The sequence below is a fragment of the Panthera pardus genome, unplaced genomic scaffold (genome assembly GCF_024362965.1).
Source record: "Panthera pardus isolate Hobbes unplaced genomic scaffold, ASM2436296v1 HiC_scaffold_8, whole genome shotgun sequence".
In the NCBI taxonomy this organism is placed as follows: Eukaryota; Metazoa; Chordata; class Mammalia; order Carnivora; family Felidae; genus Panthera; species Panthera pardus.
Genome location: NW_026527013.1, coordinates 47,102,134 through 47,120,253, shown reverse-complemented (window position 1 = coordinate 47,120,253; position 18,120 = coordinate 47,102,134). Strand labels below are relative to the sequence as shown.

Sequence of the window (18,120 nt, the reverse complement as noted above, 5' to 3'; positions counted from 1 at the left end):
CTTAGACTGGCATGGATTAGGTTTCCCGACATTTGTAACTGGAGGTCGATCTACTCTATTATAGTCCCACCTTGAATAGAAACCCCAAGCCTAGAACGCTGTCTCTAGCAACATGTTGACAGAAAAACTCGAACCAAGAGAAGGCTGAAGAGAAAGCTTTTCAGATATATGCGGTAAAACCATCTTCTGCTGCCCTAGCTACCTTGGCTGTAGGTACTAGGGAAATTCTGCCAGTTAATCTGGTGGGTCAGTGTAAGTGAGCTTCTCAGCAATCAGATAAGAGCGAAAGCCCACACACAAAGAGAAAGTCAGGCTTTCTCAGACAGGATAAAGATTCAGTCTACCAGTTTTGTTTTTTTCTAGTATTCTAGCTGTCTGTAGTACAGGATCTTTCATAGGGTGAGGGAGTATCACTGTCTCTGGATGATCTGTGTTGATGAGGTTTGGGGAGGGCGGGGTGGGGGGTGGGGGACGGCCATGCTCTGGTTTACATTCCAGGACCTCAAACCTGCCAGGGCTCTGAACAGCTCAGCAGAGCAATTCACTTCACTTGAATCCACTCAAGCCCCTTAACAACTTCTGCCCTGGTTGCCTCTATTGCTTCAGCAGCAAATAAGGGTTCTCAGTCTTGGTCCAAGACCAGTGTCCCCACCTCCTACGGACCCTGCTTAAGGAGTCTGACATCTGGCTTCCGGCCCCACCTCCCCACTGTAGCAGCTCCGCCCCAGTCTCCAGGACTCTGCCAGGGCGCATGCAGCAGTCTGTCTGCCCTTAGCACCTAATCCCAGCGCCTGCAACATGACAGGGCTCAGCAGCCCCCCTTTCCCAGTGCCCCCCCCGTGTCCCCCTTCCCGCCCCCGTGCCTGGCTGTCAGGACACCACCTCGTCCAGCCCCTGCAGGCCAGCATACCTTCTCTGCCCAAAGCCACCCTTTCGTCTCCTACATACTCCACGTGATCACTTCCCTTTTTTGGTTCACTCTGAACAGTTACTTATGCTAGTTATTTCAGCTCTCCCCACTCAGCTAATGTGACTAGAAATGGCAATTAATTGTCTAATTTAAGTCTTTCCCCCAACTGATGTATGTAACAGAAGAGAGAACCACGCAATGATTAAAGCCCAGAAACACAAAACAACCAGACGGCCGATACAGGACAACCACCTCTGAACTGCTGAGTTTTCCCCTTTTTCTTTACTTGTTTATTCTGTATTTCCTTCTTAAGTGGCTTCCTCTTCCCTTCTGCAGCACTGATGAGTCTTTGTCACTCTGCTCATACATTTCCAAATGCCACAGTTAACATCAATGACTTGCTTTGTCACCTCAAGCCTAGTAAGTCGACAGTTTAAGTGCGTTTTCACCCTGAAAACTAGGTCTCCGCATGGCTTCCTTTCTGTCCGTTGCCTCGTTCTTTTTCCAGTCATGTGGGATTGAAGACGTGGAGCTGGAATCGCCTCCCTTGTCTCCCCGTCAAGACGGTCACACCTTCTCGGCCTGGAGAAGAGGCCCCAGCGCAAGGTGCCCCCATGGCTTTCTGGTGTAAGGCTTGGCCTCTACACCCACCGCACATTACTGTTTCCTTTACAGCTGTGGCATCAGTCCCTTCCTTCCTGCTTCCACACTATGACCAAGACTCGGGCTTGTCACGCCTACTCACAAGCTCTGCTGGGGGTCCTAAGTGGTCCACCTGCCTCCAGTCCCTCCCACTTGAATCCACATCACATGCCACTACTTGAGGGCATTTTTCCAAGAATACTTCTTTGTATATACCATGTCTTTGCTCAGAAAAACTTGAGTCATTTCCCACTACTGGGAATAGTTTCCCAACCTATATTCTACCACACTAATTCCACGTGATACTTAAAATGTGGGCCAGTAAGTTTAGGAAACACAGATACACTGTTTCCCTTTCTTAGAGATTCATAACCCTTATCATGCATGTTAAAGTGTCTCAGAAATCCTACAGTAAAAACCCTTTCATTTTGTTTAATGCAGCCTCTCCCTCACTGATTGGATCATGGAACCCCCTTCTCACCTAAGATTTATCAACTTGAAACATGCTCTGGAAGCGCTGACCTGGAGGATGAGGCCCAAGGGCATTCTCCTCAAATGCAGCACCCTGATGACCTGTACCGGGATCAGGTCCCACGCAGCCCTCCCTGAACCACACGGAGGGGAGCTCTACTGCTGGCCACCTCTTCAGAGTGTCCTGGGCCTTCCCTACTGCTTGGGCCTGTGGGGCGTCCCGGAAAATGCTCTTCTCTACCCCTGCTTTCTGGCCCATCCTTTCCATTCTACAACAGAGCTGCAACCCTGCCTCATCCCCTGGGGCTCACTGGCTTGAAGTGGTCCCTGCTCCCCTAATGTCCTTGCTGCCTCTGCCATATGAACACACCCATTTGGGGACACTTACTGATGCAACGAATTACTACATTAGTCTTATTTTGTTACATCACTTCCATTTTTGTACAGTGACCTTAGCTTCCTTATATGACCAGGGCAGAAACCTCTGGAAAGCAGTTTCAATCCCCACACTGCCTCACATATCCAAACTTTCTACTTCTGTTCACCAGGAAACCCCTCCGATTTATGGTCCTGTGTCAGCTGTCTCCACTTGCTAAGAAGTCCCCCTGCAGGGTCAGTTGGCACTTATCCTTCAACTACAGTGAAGGAGCACTTTCAAACCTCACCACTGACTTCGAAATAGCGGATCCTCTCCTCACCTGTATATGTGCTCCATTTCTGTTTCAGCGATTCCTCCTGCCTCTTCTCTTGGTTCTGTGTGGCCCTCAAAGAAGTGGGTGTGCTGTATTAATATCCGATCATTTGATGTATTATACTGGCTAAAATCTCCCGTCCCAGCAAAGCTTTGACCTGACTGGGAGAACTAATTTACATCTCAACTGCTCTCCCTCTTCCTCCCTTACTTCTGAGAGGGATTTTCCCTAAAAAGGAGACTACCAATGCCCAGATAACAGATTAAGAGGTTCGCTGGACCGTGAGAAGGTTAAGAGGGAGATGTCCACCCACACTGCTCTTGCTTCTGCTATTTTAACAATTGACCCCAACAGTCTTTTTCTGCCCTGAAAACACAGGGCAAGATTCCGGGAACCAGAACGGAAGGTGTTCCTGTTTGCATGTCAACAAGCAAGTGGCTATGAAGGTATTCCTACTTACGTTGAAAGCTCCCAGAAGAAACAATGTGGGTTGTAACCCAACCGAAAATATCAACCGGAGAATTGTGGAGGCAATTAAGGCCCGGATGCCATGGGGCTTGGGGAGGGCAATGACAATGGCCAGAGAGATGAGCATGGCTGTCCACAGCAGTCCTGACCAGTGTGGCTCCAGTGTTCCTGGAAAGACAAGGTGGGGCTCTCAGAGATCAGCATTTCACTGAGTAAGAGGCGACAGACCAAAATGGGTATAATGACACTTTCTTCAATTAACAAATGGGCCTCATTGTCCAAATTCTCACCTCCAATTCTGTGCCCCTCGACATAACCCATCACACCCATGTCTTCTCATTGGCAAGCCTTGACCTATGTTCGTTCTACCTGGGGAATTCTTCTCCCCTTCCTATTCATCTTAGGTCTTCACCATCAACTCATCCCCACCTCCTTCCTCTTCAGAAAACTATGCCAGGTGCCCCTCCCTCTCTGTGTTCTCATTCCCCACCCTGGTCATCCGTATATAACACTATTTTTCTGGGTGTCAGTTTACCTGTCTTTCTCTACCCTCCACCCCTACCCTAAATGCCCCCCAGCCAGGTTCCAAATTCCCTGAGGGAAGCACTGGGCACCCAGTAGGAACTAATCAGATGAATTTGTTCCATCAATAAAATCCATACATGTATCACATTTCACTCTTCAGGAAGATGAACTGGAAGCCTAAACTTCTAATTTCTATTAAAAGTATGCAAAGGAAATTGCAGGTCTCCTGCCTGAATCAGATTTCTTCAAGGGAAGGAGGAAGGCAACTTCCGTATCATTAACATCATCCTACAATTAGATTATCCTTGTAGTCAAAGAGCTTATACCAGTTTTTGTCATCTCTTGCTATTTCAAGTTCTATTTAGAGTGTCCCACGAGACGGCTTAGTTATATAACATGAGCCAACACGGCTAAAAATATAGTTCTGTAAAACACTCATTAAAAAAAATAAAACCCTATTTCAAATGCTGTCACATTTTGAGTCTCCTTCAGATGTAAACAAGCAGCACTACATGATCAAGGCCACTTATATAAAGGAGTTTCGCTTCTCCAGAACTGCTGGGATTGAAGCCCCACCCAGGAAAGAGACTCGCTTGCGAGTTACAGCTCCTCCACAAGCCTGCTGGCTGCCCTAGTTCACTCCGTCCATGTCCGCCGAGACACTTTTTCTCTAGAAACTGTTCCCCCCACTCCCAACCACTTCCCTCTTCCCTTTTGATATCCTTCAAAAGGAAAACCTGATTAGAAATGGGCACAGAGAGGCAGAAGCTTCTGGGAAATTCAGGAAGACATGGATATTGAGGCATATGTCACTTCCTGTGCATTTAACAATGGTTAGGTATCACAGGAAGCTGTTGACACTGATCCTCATTTATTTGGTCCTCCCATCCAGCTGAACAATTGTCTTCACTGTACTCTGGAGGAAACAGAGTCTTGGTTACATGTCTTGCCCAAGGTGACAGAGCACATGGCTGGAATGTGTAAGCCTCTGAAGTTGATGGTTCTTAATGGCCAATTAAAAAAACAACAACAATGCATAAAACCAACCAATTTTAAGCTCATAATGTGATGAGTTCTGGCAGTTTATATAGTCATAGACCACAGGTAACTGCCAACACAATCAAGATGTGAGCATTTTTCCGACCCTACAGGGTTTCCTTGTGTTCTTTGCAGTTGCCCCATCTCCACCCTGACACAACCACTGACCTCCCTTCCATCACTAGGGCCTTGCATTCTCCACAATTTCATAAAAATGGAAACATAATCGTATTAGTAGGTACGCTTTTAATTCTTTCACTTAACAAATTTCTGAGATTCAGTCAGGTTATTTTGTATGTAAGTATTTTGTTCTTTCTGTCGGCGTAATATTCCATAATATGGATATACCACAATTTACTTATCCACTCAACAATTAATGGGTATTTGTTGTCTCCAGTTTGTGTTCTTATAAATAACGTTACTGGGAACATTCAAGTACACATCTTGAAATTGGCGTAAGTTTTTATGTGGATCATAAGAATATGTTTAACTTTCTAAGACACAACCATACTGTTTTCCAGAGTGAATGCACTATTGCGTAGTACATGGGGTTCCACTTGCTCTAAGTCGCCACCAATACTTGGTGGAATCGGTGTTTCTATGTATGTATATATATAAATATGTATCTGTTTTTTCAGTATTTTCAATTGTAGCCATTCTAGTAGGTTTCTAGTGGTATGTCATTGTAGTTTTCATTCACATGTCTCTGATAACTACTGATATTGAGTATCTTTTAAAAAAAATTTTTTTTAGCATTTATTTATTTTTGAAAGACACAGCATGAGCAAGGGAGGGGCAGAGAGAGAGGGAGACACAGAATGTGAACCAGGCTCCAGGCTCTGAGTTGTCAGCACAGAGCCCGACGTGGGGCCTGAACCCATGAACAGTGAGATCGTGACCTAAGATGAAGTCGTATGCTCAACCGATTAAGCCACCCAGGCATGCTCCCCACTCTTTTAAAAAAGTTTTTTAAACATGTGATGTTGAATATCTTTTTATGTGCTATTGCCCATTCTTCTGTGAAATATCTGATCAAATCTTTTGCCCACTGTTTTAACTGAGTAGTCTTTTTATTACTGAATTGTAAGAGTTCTTTATGTATTCTGGATATTAGCCTTTGGTCAGATATATATTTTGTATATATTTTCTCCCAGTCCATGTACTCTAAGTGTCTCAGTCATTTTCTCTAAGTGTCTAATCACCATCTGGAGCACCTGGGTGGCTCAGTTGGTTAAGTGTCTGACCTTGACTCAGATCATGATCTTGTGGTGAGTTCTGAGCCCCGTGTCAGGCTCTGTGCAGACAACTCAGAGCCTGGAGCCTGCTTAGGATTCTGCATCTCCCCCTCTCTCTGCCCCTCTCCTGTTTGCACTCTTTCTCTCTCTCAGAAATAAACATTAAAAAGATTTTTTTTTTTAATTAAAAAAAATCACCATCTTAAACTGCCTAAAGATCTCAGCATAATAAATGGGACCAGTACAGTGGATGTACCTAAATCCTGAAGGGGCCAAAATAAAAACCTGTTGTCTCCCGACTATAAAAGCAGTGTTAAAAAATGCTAGATTTTAAAAAACCAATTATAGAAAGACATCTTTAAGACAATTGGAGAAACATGAATATGGACAGGCTATTACATGATTTACTGTTAGTTCTGTTAGATATGATAATGTTATGGTAATTATACATATTTTGAAATATTCTTAGAAGTTAGAGATGCACACTGAAATATTTATGGGCAAAACAACAAGATGTCTAGACTTCTTTAAAATCTTTCAAAATACAGTTGGAGAATAGATGAAATAAGATTGACAAAATGTTGGTAGTTGTTAAAGCTGGGTTAACAGATACATGGCAGTGAATTAACTGTTATTATTTGTGTATATATTTGAAACTTTCAAAAATGAAAAAGTTTAAAAGGCAGTAATACATTTGCTTCGATCATAGTAGCATGCTCACAAGTTCAGTAAACAATGTGAATCTGCCCAGGTTTCATGCTTTCCAAAGGCTGTGTGACTCATCAGTTCTAAAATAAAGGGGGAAAAGGATACTTTTGAAAAGGAGCTTTTAAGGCCACCAGTATTCTTGGCAGCCAGAGGCCTAATAAGCCACAGAGCCATATCAGCACTCATAAAAAAAAAGGGGGGGGGGGGGGGACATTCAACTGGGACATTTTGGAAATCCCAGTTTTAGGGTTCAACATGAACAAATACTGATCTCAAAGAAATACTTTCAGGTAACCAACCAGATCTTATTTCAAGGCAGGCCTAACACACCCCTCCTCTTGAAAATGGTTAATAGTGAACACAGAAGATGCACCCAACATGTCTTACAAAAGAGAAAAATAAATCTGAGAGTGAATTGATGTGTTGGAAGTGAGCTCAGTCACTTTATAATGGAAAAGGCTTCCTGAGGTCGGATCAATCTCCTTCTTTCCTGGGAGATCTAATTATGCTTTCCATTTAATCCATCCACATGAAGTTTCTAAAGCCCACACTGCCAAAACAGAAAGTCTCAACTACTACGGATCAACCAGATCACCACTGTAGAATTGGAGGGACTTTTAACAATCATCTCCTCACTGGGTCTTGAACTTGTATGGGCGAGAAACAGGATGCCCCTGAAATCCTGACTGGGTCAACCACTATTTTTCCCTGAACCACATGGCAATTCCCCAATTCACACCAAGGTTTCCCAACTACTGGGTCAATTTAAGTACCTTTTAATAGAGAGGATAAGGATGACTAACGGAAGCTGCCTGCCCAGAGTCACGTGGTGAATGAGTGGCAGAGTCAGGCCTGGATGGTGACTCTGGACTTTGTAGATCAAGTATTCCACTGGATGAGGCTTACCACGGAAGGGGAGGGAAGCTGTCAACTGCCTCCCTTCAGACAAGGTCCTCAACGTTTCCACAAATGACCAATGAAGAAAATTGTCAAGGTGTATAATAAAAGCTAATTTTAAGTGTTGTGAAAGAAATGGGGAATAAAGGAAAACACATCCAAGGTAATGGTTGAAGAATCAGTGATGATAAGCATGACAACTTTCCTGAAATGGAAAGAGGGCAAGGCTCTTCTGTCACTCTATTTCACGCTCAGCCGGCAGCCTGGCTGAGTACATGTCCCCTCCGAGAAAACCTCGCAGCCCTGTGGATGTGCAGAATCTTTTCACACAGGGGTGTTTATGATCCCTGACATGGCACTTAAAAGGAAAATACCCCCAGACTTGTGTTTAGGTAGTGCTTTTGGGGGGGAAAAATCATTCAAACAAGGATTTCAAGGTAACTGAAGGCCTAGCAGAAAAGCTAACTCCTCAAATGGGTATGTTGGATACCTAAGCATCACAGAACAAGTTACCACTTTCAAAATGGACCTTAAATAGACTGTAAGTATAGACATGCTGTCTCATCATGTATACCCATCTGCATTATTAGGCTCAAGAGCTAAGCCTGGAACTGCTCTACTGTTTTGGTGTCTTACTTTTGGGCTCCATTCCCTGTATTTCACAAAAGGTGGCTACTGGTCAGTTGTTACATATGTACATGAGACAATCTGCCAGGTAGGTCTGATGAAAAATGTAGCTGAGAAAGAGATCTCTCAAGAGGCTGTACAGCGTGTCAGAAAAGGGGCTATGGATGTATAACAGGAGAGGGGCTTCTGCTGGGCCCCAGAACCCCGCAAATGTAAATAACTCTAGAACACTGTCAAGCAAATGGAGGAGCCACAAAGAGAAAAATAAATGGCCCTCCTGACTTGTTTGCCTGTTCTCAGAGAAATAGGTAGAATGCACATGGCAGGGGACTGGAAAGAGAGAGGGGCTGGGGAGGATATCCATAAAGATCATGGACATGTTCTACTGCGAGAATGATGGCATAGAGCTCTTAATAGCCTAACCATCCAAGGAGGTGCAGTCTTTAGTCATTCAAGTCCCGTCTCATCAAGCCCCCTGCCAAAAAAAAAAAAAAAAAAGAAAAAGAAAAAAAAATTCCAGACATGCCTTACAAATTCTTTAGTTTGAAATTAATTCTCTAAATATGGGATGGGGAAAATCATCTACAGGACTGAACATCAAAATGTCTATGTTCTAGGGTTAGCCTTGCCACTAGCTAGCTGTGCAGCTTTGGCTAAATCTCTCAAATTCTCTGAGACGAGAGTTTCCCAATATCTAAAACAAGGAGGCTGACTGAGACTATTTCTTACAGGTTTCAGAGTGTACAACTTCTTCTCTGTCTTTCCTGCTAGATAAATGTGGACACAAAATTTATATTGTTTTAAGTGAGATTTAAAACTAAATCTGTGGTAAAAGCTGCAATCCCATCTTGTCTGAAAATGGGTAACTGAGATCCCGTAATACTGCACCAATAGTTCCAGGGATCATATTTAAGATGCAAGTCATAACCTTCCTGCTACTTCTAGTAGTTTCTTTGAAATAGAAAATATGGGTACCTCCTCGGACTCCTTTAAATGGGTAGAAAAACGCCACAAGCAGGTTCATCAGGACAGCCAGGTTAAATGAAATGCTGCTCCAGAAAGACATGTTGCGGGCACACCAATACAGAACGGGCTGGGCTGTGAAAACAAAGACCAGACCATGTAAGGTTCGATTCAGAATGCTAGGAATCCCACTTGGCCCTTCCTCCCGCTCTGCCCCACAAGCCCACTTTTGTTTCTAGTTTTTACCACAACAGTAAGAAAAATGATCATTTGTTTTGAGGTTGACTCACAGGCTCACAACGACATCAGATTGGTTTATTTCTGTTTGGAGTACTTATTGGAACAGAAGATGTATTTGGGGTCAAGGAAGCAAAGAAAAGGAGGAAAGTTGGAACATCTAAAAACCCTGCATGCCCCAGTCAACACCACCAGTTATGAAATCTGGGGGTTGTCCAGAGTTCATGCACTGAATCAACCACTGAATCTGGGACCAGAGGAGATGCTCAGACAGACCCAAGAACTTAATCAGCCTTTTAGAAGTGTGGGGCTCCAGTTGGAGGGACACAGAGCATCCAGAATTGGCTGAGCTGGGCTCCAGACTAGGGTGGCTACCATTTCCATACTCCTGTCTTGCTCAAAATCCTCCACTAACTTACAGATCCTTTGCCTGACATTGAGCCATCTGCCCTTTTCCTCAAGTCTGATGATCATGCCAGGGGCAGGGAGCTGCTGACTGGGGAAGTGAGCAGCAGAGCTCCCATTCTCAAAGGCTACCATGGAGAGAGGATGTGGTACCAAAGCCATCACTAATAGGCGAGAGACACTTTCCATACTGCTGCCATCTTATATAGGCAATATCACACTGGCTGGGCACGCTCAGTGTTAGAACAACAGGCCTCTGGCCACATTGTGTGTGGTGGTGCTTCCTTTTTCACTGAATTCTTTTCCAGTGGTGCCTTATACTTCGGATGATGCTCAAATATAGATATGGTAGGAATAATTTCAGTCTCCATGCCAGAAGCAGAGTTTCTAATAGGTAGACTCATTCAACATTATCTCCCTCCAAACAAGTATGGAGTATGGGAGAATGGGTCTCTATGGTGTGTTTCTCTTTCCCAATGAAGTCATCACTTAACTTTAGGACAGCAGCCAATGACATATTCAATGGCCCTATAATGATGCCTAGAGCAGCAGCCAAGTCTTTGAAAGCTTCTCTCCAAAATAAAGTTATGCCACAATCAAACAGAGCCCTGGGTAATTTAATAATTGCTCAATTCATGTTTGTACTTGGGAAACAGGAAATATTTCCAAAGTCTAGAGTTTTAGGGTTACAAGCACCATCTATTTTAAAAATCTCTCCTTTTACAAATGAGGGAAACTGAGGCCCAGTAGGGGGTGGAAGTTATGGAGGAGATATCATCACCCAGGTCAGTGATCCTTTGGGGCTAGTGACAAGGACAAAGGTAAGTGGCTCATTTCAACATTCAGAAGAGGAGCTGAATGTTGGAGTTGAATTCAGTCAACCTCCAGTAACACTTAACTTCTTTTTTTAAAAGCAAAGCGGTGAAACAAATTTAAGGTGACAAATCATCTGCCCTGGAAACAATAGCTACTAGTGTTTCTTCTGGGAATGAAGCCCATTTCTGATCTGGATATACAGACTCCAGAAGAGCTGGGTGGCAAGAATGGCAAAGGGTTGGTAATGGTTGAAAGTGAGCCGCGGGTACGTGGGAATTTATAATGTCCTCTCCACGTTTGCGTATTTGTAAAAAGCTCTTACGGAGTAAAAGAAAAATAGGAAATGGCAAAGCTCAGTAATGGTCTATGTAAGCCAAAATTCTCTTCAGGGGGGCTCTCAATATCAAATATAAGAGCAGCCACTGTAGGATGCTTTAATTTAATTGTAATAAATGACCCTCAACTATGGCATGCAGCTCACAAATCATGTATTTATAAAGCTAACACACTTGAACTGTAGTATCATTCTGAATATGATGAATATTTAGTCCTTCAAATCAACTGAGTATCTATCCAGGTTCAAAAAGATACTTAGAGACCAACCTTGACATGCACTGTCTTCTATTTACACATGAAACTGTGATCCCATTTAACTTTCCAGACTCTTTTTTCCCCTGCTTCTCTTCCCCAGATAGGCTACCTTTACATCCCAGTCTAGTGATGCTCCCTGAATGCATGTGGCACCTTGAGCCTCTGTGCAGTGTCCCCGTGCTATTTCAAAAATATGTCCCCAAAGTCTTTGATCCTCTCCTCTTCAAGGGGTGCAGCTTATCCCCTTTCCCTTGAGTGTGGGCTGGACTTAGTCACCACTTCTAAGACAGTACAGAAGTGATGGGCATGTTTCCTGAGACTAGGTCATAAAAAGCACTGCAGCTTCCTCCTTTACCTCTCCTCAGTCATGTGCTCTGAGGAAACCAACCACCATTTTGTGTGGAACTCAAGCAGACCTACAGAGGGGCCCAGGTGTACAAGAAATGAGGCCTCCTACCAATGGCCACGAGAGTGAGCAGAGAAATGGGTCCTCCAGGTCCATCAAACCTTCAGATGAGGAGGGCCTGGCTGCCATCTTGACCACAACCTCATGAAAAACCCTGAGTCAGAACAACCCAGCTGAGCCACTCCCAAACTCTGGACACTGAGAAACTGTGAGGAAATAGATATTTATTGTTTTAAGCCACTAAGTGTTTTTGTTTTTTTCATTTTTTAATGTTTATTTAGTTTTAAGAGAGAGACAGAGTGCAAGCAGGGGGAGGGGCAGAGTGACGGAGACTCAGAATCTGAAGCAGGCTCCAGGCTCTGAGCTGTCGGCACAGAGCCCGATGTGGGGCTTGAACACAAACCAGGAGATCATGACCTGAGCCGAGGTTGGATGCTTCCCCGACTGCGCCACCCAGGCACCCCTAAGCCACTAAGTTTTGAGGTAAGTTGTCATACAGCAATATAATGCAACTAATGTACCTTGTGTGATGGGAAAATAGCAGCCCTCCCCCGCCAAGGATGTCCACATCCTCATTTTCGGAATCAATAAATATGTTACCTTTCATGGGAAAATGGACTTCACAGATGTAATACAGTTAAGGATCTGGAGATGGGGAAATTATCCTGAATTATCCAGTGGGCCCAACACAATCACAAACATGCTTACAAGCAAAGGAAGAGTGTGGGAGTGTCAGAGACAGGGTCCTGCAGTGTGAGCAGGGCTCTCCTGGCCACAGCTGGCTTTGCAGATGGAGGAAGAGGCCAAGAGCCAAACAATGCAAAAGCAGCCCCTAGAAGCTGGAAAAAGCTAGAGCCTCTAGAAGGCAGATAGTCCTGACAACACTTGATTTTTAGCCTGAGGAGAACCTTTGTAGGGTTCTGGCCTCCGGAAATGTAAGATAGTAAATGTATGTTATGGTAAGCCTCCAGGTTTGTGGTAATTTGTTACAGTAGCAATTGGAAATGAATACACCTTCCCTCTCCCCAAACTCTCAGGCTTGTGTTTATCCAAGTGCTATCTATCCTCCCAGATGCTGTTCAGATCCCGCCTTTTCTCAGAAGGCTGCCTTTCCCATACTTTCATGGCGTGTCACTGCTTAATTACAGTCCTGCTCATCATCAGGCGGCTCAATTATAGCCACTTAAAAATATGCCTGCGTTGCCTGCGCCCATCACACGGTACGTCCACACAGGAAGGAATCACAGCTTAAACACCGATGAACCCCCGCTGCTGTACTCCGTAGCATGTTTTCTACTTAGGACGGGTAAAAGTTGGCTGAGTGGATATACCTACTACCTCACAGTAAAAACACAGGATGCCACGATCCCATTTAGGCAGGTCAGTCTAAATTACTGAACCCCAGGGTATCGTGTGGTAACCCTCTTCCCCAGCCTTTGTGTCTGGGCTGTGCTCGAGGACCTGGACTCCAGAATTCCCCAGCTCTATTTGGATGGGTGTGAGAACCATGAGGGAAAACCCCACGCAGGAATACGTCAGCATATGTAACCGGGCCTCTGTTTCCTCTTTCATGATCTTCTCATTCTCTGAGCCCAGAGTTTTACTTCACTGGGGCTGGGAACTTCAGGAGAAGGTGTCAGAGAGACACGGGTGAGAAAGGATGTGAACACATTGAATGGGCTGTGCGTGTGTGTGCGTGTGCGTGTGTGTGTGTGTGTGCGCGCGCGCGCGTGCATGTTCTGTGAGAGGAGCAGCGAAGAGGGCTTCAGGAGACCATAGGAATTGAGTATCATAAGATTTGCAGAAGAAATTACCAAGCAACAGCAGCCTGGGACAGACTTGACTTTACATCTGAGCCCTAGCTCCAGATGTACCAAAGCACAGGTGGTTCTGTGACACTTTCAGGAAAGGGGAAAGCAGCTTCATGAATAAAGCAGAAATTTTCTTCCTACAGATTTATTAGAAGAGAAACAGGCTACTAAGAGAGAACAGTGTTTTTCATTTTAATTGCACTTCTAACGAGGGCATTTCTCCCCTCCCTAAATACGCATATCATGTTTCATCCAGTTACTGTTTTCAATTTCTCTCTTACCAGCAGATAGCTTTGAAGCCAATTAAAATCTTTCAGTTGACAACTATAGCTGTGTTTAAGCTATACTGAAACAAAGGCAGACTAAGCAAGAGGAGGCATTAGCTACAATGCAACACACATCGAAGGATGATGACGTGAGCACTCCATAATCAATGAGTCAATCAATCTTCATTCCCCACTTTGTAGGTGGGGGTCTGGGAGCAGTGAAGTCATCTGCTCAGGGCCACACAGCCAGTGGGGACCAGAAGCGGAATGGAAGTGAGATTCCCCCACCTCTTGGGGCTGAGGTCTTCCTCCTGTGCCTGCGTGAAGACAACCGTCTCATAAAGAGCGATCACAAGGTATCTATCCTCACAAGAAAAGGTGAAAACCCTTCTGTCGGTTCCCAAGCCTCCTGGAGAGCCTAGCATGTATTTCTATGTTTTCATAGGCTCCCAGAATTGTGGGAATGAATATACCTGACCAGTCTTAGTAGACCCATACACTGATCAGAGCAAAGTCACAGTTTTAGTAACTACAGTGGAGGTCTGGATACGGGGATTCAGGATTATCCCTTGATGCAGGAATCGCAGACCACCCCAGTGAGGCTAAGAGCTGAAAACACAAGAGTGCAAAGTGGATAGGGTCTATGCCTTCCTTACTTTGCTATTTTTTTTCTGTGTTCACCTAAGTGTTGTGTTGTACGGGTGTTCAAGGCTACTCATGGCGCTTGAGCTGGAGGAGCCTGGATGAAGGACACACTGATATCGGTTAGAAGTGCACTCTCAATCTTCTGAAGTCCCTACCAAGGAGAACATGCAAGCTGGTCTTCTAAAGGCCTCCTGGCCTCTTCGTCAGACACCAAGCATGGGACTGGGTAAGGAATGGGTGTGGCCAGGAAACATTTTCTTTACTTTTTCTTTCCTTCCTTCCTTTTTTAAAGATTTTGTGTATCTCTACACTCAATGTGGGGCTTGAACTCATGACCCTAAAATAAAGAATCGTATGCTCTACTGACCGAGCCAGCCAGATGCACCCCAGAAAACATTTTGTAAGTTCGAAAGTGCTGGAAGATGAGGTAGCCTTAGAGATGAGTGAGAATGTTGTGGGGTGGGGGTGTGATGAGAACAGGTCTTCTGGCTGACGTGTGTGCACAACCCTCTTGGCCACTGGCCAAACCTAGGGGTGCAGGGAGGTAGGGAGAAGACTGGTGAAGTGAAAGAAGCATGCAGTGAATGCTGGTCCGTTCTGGCTCAAGCTGGTGGGAGGCAGGAAGAGGACAGAAGCTCCCAGAAACTGACCTCCAATTCCGCTTCCACTCCCGCAGCCCCGCCCCGCACAAAGAGCCCAAAAGATCACAACTGTAGCTGGAATCCAGGGTTTCAAATAAAAAAACCTGGCTCCTGACTAACAGACAGAAATAAAGCACAGTCCTTTCTAAGTTGGTCACAACAGTTGGTGCGGAGTGTACTGTCAGTACTGAAGGATCCCATTAAAATCCTAATGAAAACCAGGAGCTGAGAAGCCCTCTGGGACAGCCCTATAAAAGTGTTTTAGATGAGTTATTTCAGCCCGACTGGCCAGGCATCGCAGTGGGACTAGGTGGTGAGCAACGATGCGTCTTATGTGGCAAATGATTCCACTGCCTATAAAATGATTACAGTAGAGTCTAAAACCTGAGCTACACCTGTAAAAGGGAGAGACCAGTGTCTTCAGAGCAGGTGAGCTAGTAAATGAGCAGTCAAGCTGGCTGAATTTCCTGCTCAAGTGCACCATCCTGCGAGCTCAAAGCCTTGCTTTTTCTCCCTTCCTTTTATTTTCTACATCAAGATACCAAAAAACGACATTCTGAAAGTCTTCCATAGAGCTCTCCAATCAAATAAAATCAAATGGTGCATGAAGGAAGACTTTTCTGGGGAGGTGCCTCCCCAAGGCCAGAGCCCATTGATCAGCTACAAAGGTATCTAGGTCTGCCCGGCGCTCAGAGGTAGAAGTACTGTAAATTATTCTAGCTCTGGTCCGACTGGAGGCACACCCACCACCATCAAGCTGAGGTCTCTGAAACCCCAGGAGGGCATCGCTCTGACGTGTTGTGGATGCAGTGCTGACCCACCTCTCAGTTTCTTTTGCCAGTTCATTTCATTGAAGAGGTCCTCGGACCGCAGGAAGAAGTCATTGATCTTGCTGCCTTGTTCATCCCTCTCTGTAGTATAGTATATTCGTAGTTTTGACTCCTTGGTTAGGAATTCACATATGCTGGGCACAGGGAACACAATCTGTTCCATGGTTCGGTCTAATCTGACAATCTAGGGTGGAAAAATAGACGAGCTTTAACGGTCATTTTCAAAAACCTTTCACTGAGGATCTCTGCAATCGGTCATGGGCTCAGTATTCAAGACTGAATATAATACGAACCTGTTCTGGAGCCTTCTCAGACTGGGCTGTGTCTCTCAGATTTATATAAAAAATAGTTTGGGCAAGTCTCCAAGAAGAGTTTTTGTTTGTTTTGTTTTGTTTTTTAAGCTGAGACCCATTGCTTTTACTGTGATTAACTTTTGTCTCAATTTAAACTGTGTTTTGTGCATAAAACCAAATGAGGCTCTAGACTAGGGCTGTCCAATAGAACTTTCTGTAATGATGGAATGGTTCTATATCTAAGCATCTGCCCCTTGCAAAAGGGGGCCACTAGTCACACGTGGCCATTGAGCACTGGCATATGTGGCTAGTGCAACTGACAAACTGAGTATTTAATTTTAATTAAACAGCCACACATGACTAATGATTACTATATTGGACAGTACAGCACCAGACTGTGGTGCAAACCTCTCCTAAACTTCTCTGATGGCAAAATTAGGTGTTTTCTTTTTTCTCCTAAATAGGAACTTTAAAAAAGAGAATTTTGGTTTATCCAGTTGCATTGGCCTCCTATGATGTCACAGCATCTAAGATGTACAGGGCATGAACTAGTACGGCCATTTAACACTGGCACAGCGTTCACTGTTCTTTGAACCAGCTATGTCGAGCCCTGGAGTAGACACCTTACAGGTTTTCTCTGTGCCCTTCCTAGACTGGCTCAATCTCCAGAGGAGGTAGTCTGGTCAGGATTGTGCAGATTCTAGGACACTGTATTTAGTCACCATCCTGGGGAGCTGGCATTTCAAAAGGGGTACAGGTTGTGGTACAATAGGAGCATGACCTCTCTTTATTCTTTCACCCCAGAGGCTAGAGAAGTCAGGTGAGGGCCAATGCCCTCTACAAGAAGATCTGGTTCTCACTTTTCCAACACGTTTGCTCCCTGACACAGCAAGGGAAGTGACTCAGGTCCAGTTGTAGTGGAAAACTCTCTCAGACGTGAGACAGGTTCCCACAGCCCTACCTCTATAAATTCTGCGAGGCACGATCTTTAGACCAGTGGTTCCCCAATCTAGCTGCAGATCAGGTTACAGGAAACTTCACTGTCATAATGATTCTGGTTCTTCAGTCAACCTCATTTAAATGGAATTGTGGTTTGAGGATTGGTGACTGGAACCTGCCCACAGGTGATGCTCCTATTTGGATAGGCTCAGGGACTGAGTCTGTACTGGAGTCTGCCTGTTGTGCAGTCAAGTGGCCTCTGGATCTTCCTAAGCTGAACAACTATGATGTGAGAAGTGCTTTTGTTGTCAAGAGGGAAAGGACGATGACACTGGAGGCCCCCTGACAAGAACTAAGTCCCAGACTCCAGACACACTCAGGCTAACTCCCATGATCAAAGCACTCTATGAGGAAGCCCCAGGGAGTAATGGGGAATTTTCCAGCTTTTCATAGGTAACTTCTTCAGGAAACTGGAAGAAATGGGTGGCTAGCCAAGGGTAGGATTTGAGAGTGAGGGACACCATGCCTGACCATTTTCTCCTCATCATTTCATATCTGTCCACACCTCCTTTTCAGGAGACTTACAACCGGGAGTCAGGAGAACACACTTCAATCCCTCCCCAGCTCTAACAGGCCTGGGTGACCTTGTTCATGCCTCTGAACCTCATCAAGCTTCAGTCTTCTCTCCAGTGAACCAAGGAGGTCTGACATCCTACACTGCAAACACCTGAAGCCTGTCTTTTAAGGGCTCCAGAGGACAGAGCAGGGCTGCCATCAAGCTTCTCACTGTTAACAATAAATTAAGAGTATTTGCCCACATGCGCTGCCATGGTCAACTCATCAGTAAAATGACACATTTTATTAGAACAGCCCAGACACCTGATAAATTTGGTAAGAATATATTCTTAAAAAGTCTCCATCCTGAACATTTCATATGGCCCAAAGGAGTCTGTTAGCCCTTCAAAATCGCTGTTCCAGCAATGATCCTCAATCTGTGCACTTCTTTGTTAGCCAAACAAGGCACACCATGCCTCACTGCCTAGAGCCTGGAGACACAAGTCTGG

The 18,120-nt window shown here is 44.8% G+C and overlaps 1 protein-coding gene and 1 long non-coding RNA gene across 8 annotated transcripts in view; one reads left to right on the top strand and one right to left on the bottom strand.

Annotated features, from left to right (window-relative positions):
- The window catches only part of LOC109254654 (uncharacterized), a 63,600-nt gene extending 59,419 nt beyond the window's left edge, over nucleotides 1-4,181 (top strand). For both annotated transcript variants that reach the window (XR_008420389.1, XR_008420386.1), the window contains one exon: nucleotides 3,094-4,181. This is a non-coding gene — a long non-coding RNA (uncharacterized LOC109254654). The remainder of the gene's footprint in view (nucleotides 1-3,093) is intronic.
- The window catches only part of ITPR1 (inositol 1,4,5-trisphosphate receptor type 1), a 327,038-nt gene that overhangs the window by 38,812 nt on the left and 270,106 nt on the right, over nucleotides 1-18,120 (bottom strand). For all 6 annotated transcript variants that reach the window (XM_053897548.1, XM_053897549.1, XM_053897552.1 and 3 more), the window contains 3 exons: nucleotides 15,816-16,008; nucleotides 9,189-9,311; nucleotides 3,176-3,351 (listed from right to left, as the gene is read on the bottom strand). In XM_053897548.1, the coding sequence (XP_053753523.1) occupies nucleotides 3,176-3,351; nucleotides 9,189-9,311; nucleotides 15,816-16,008 (492 nt within the window). The remainder of the gene's footprint in view (nucleotides 1-3,175; nucleotides 3,352-9,188; nucleotides 9,312-15,815; nucleotides 16,009-18,120) is intronic.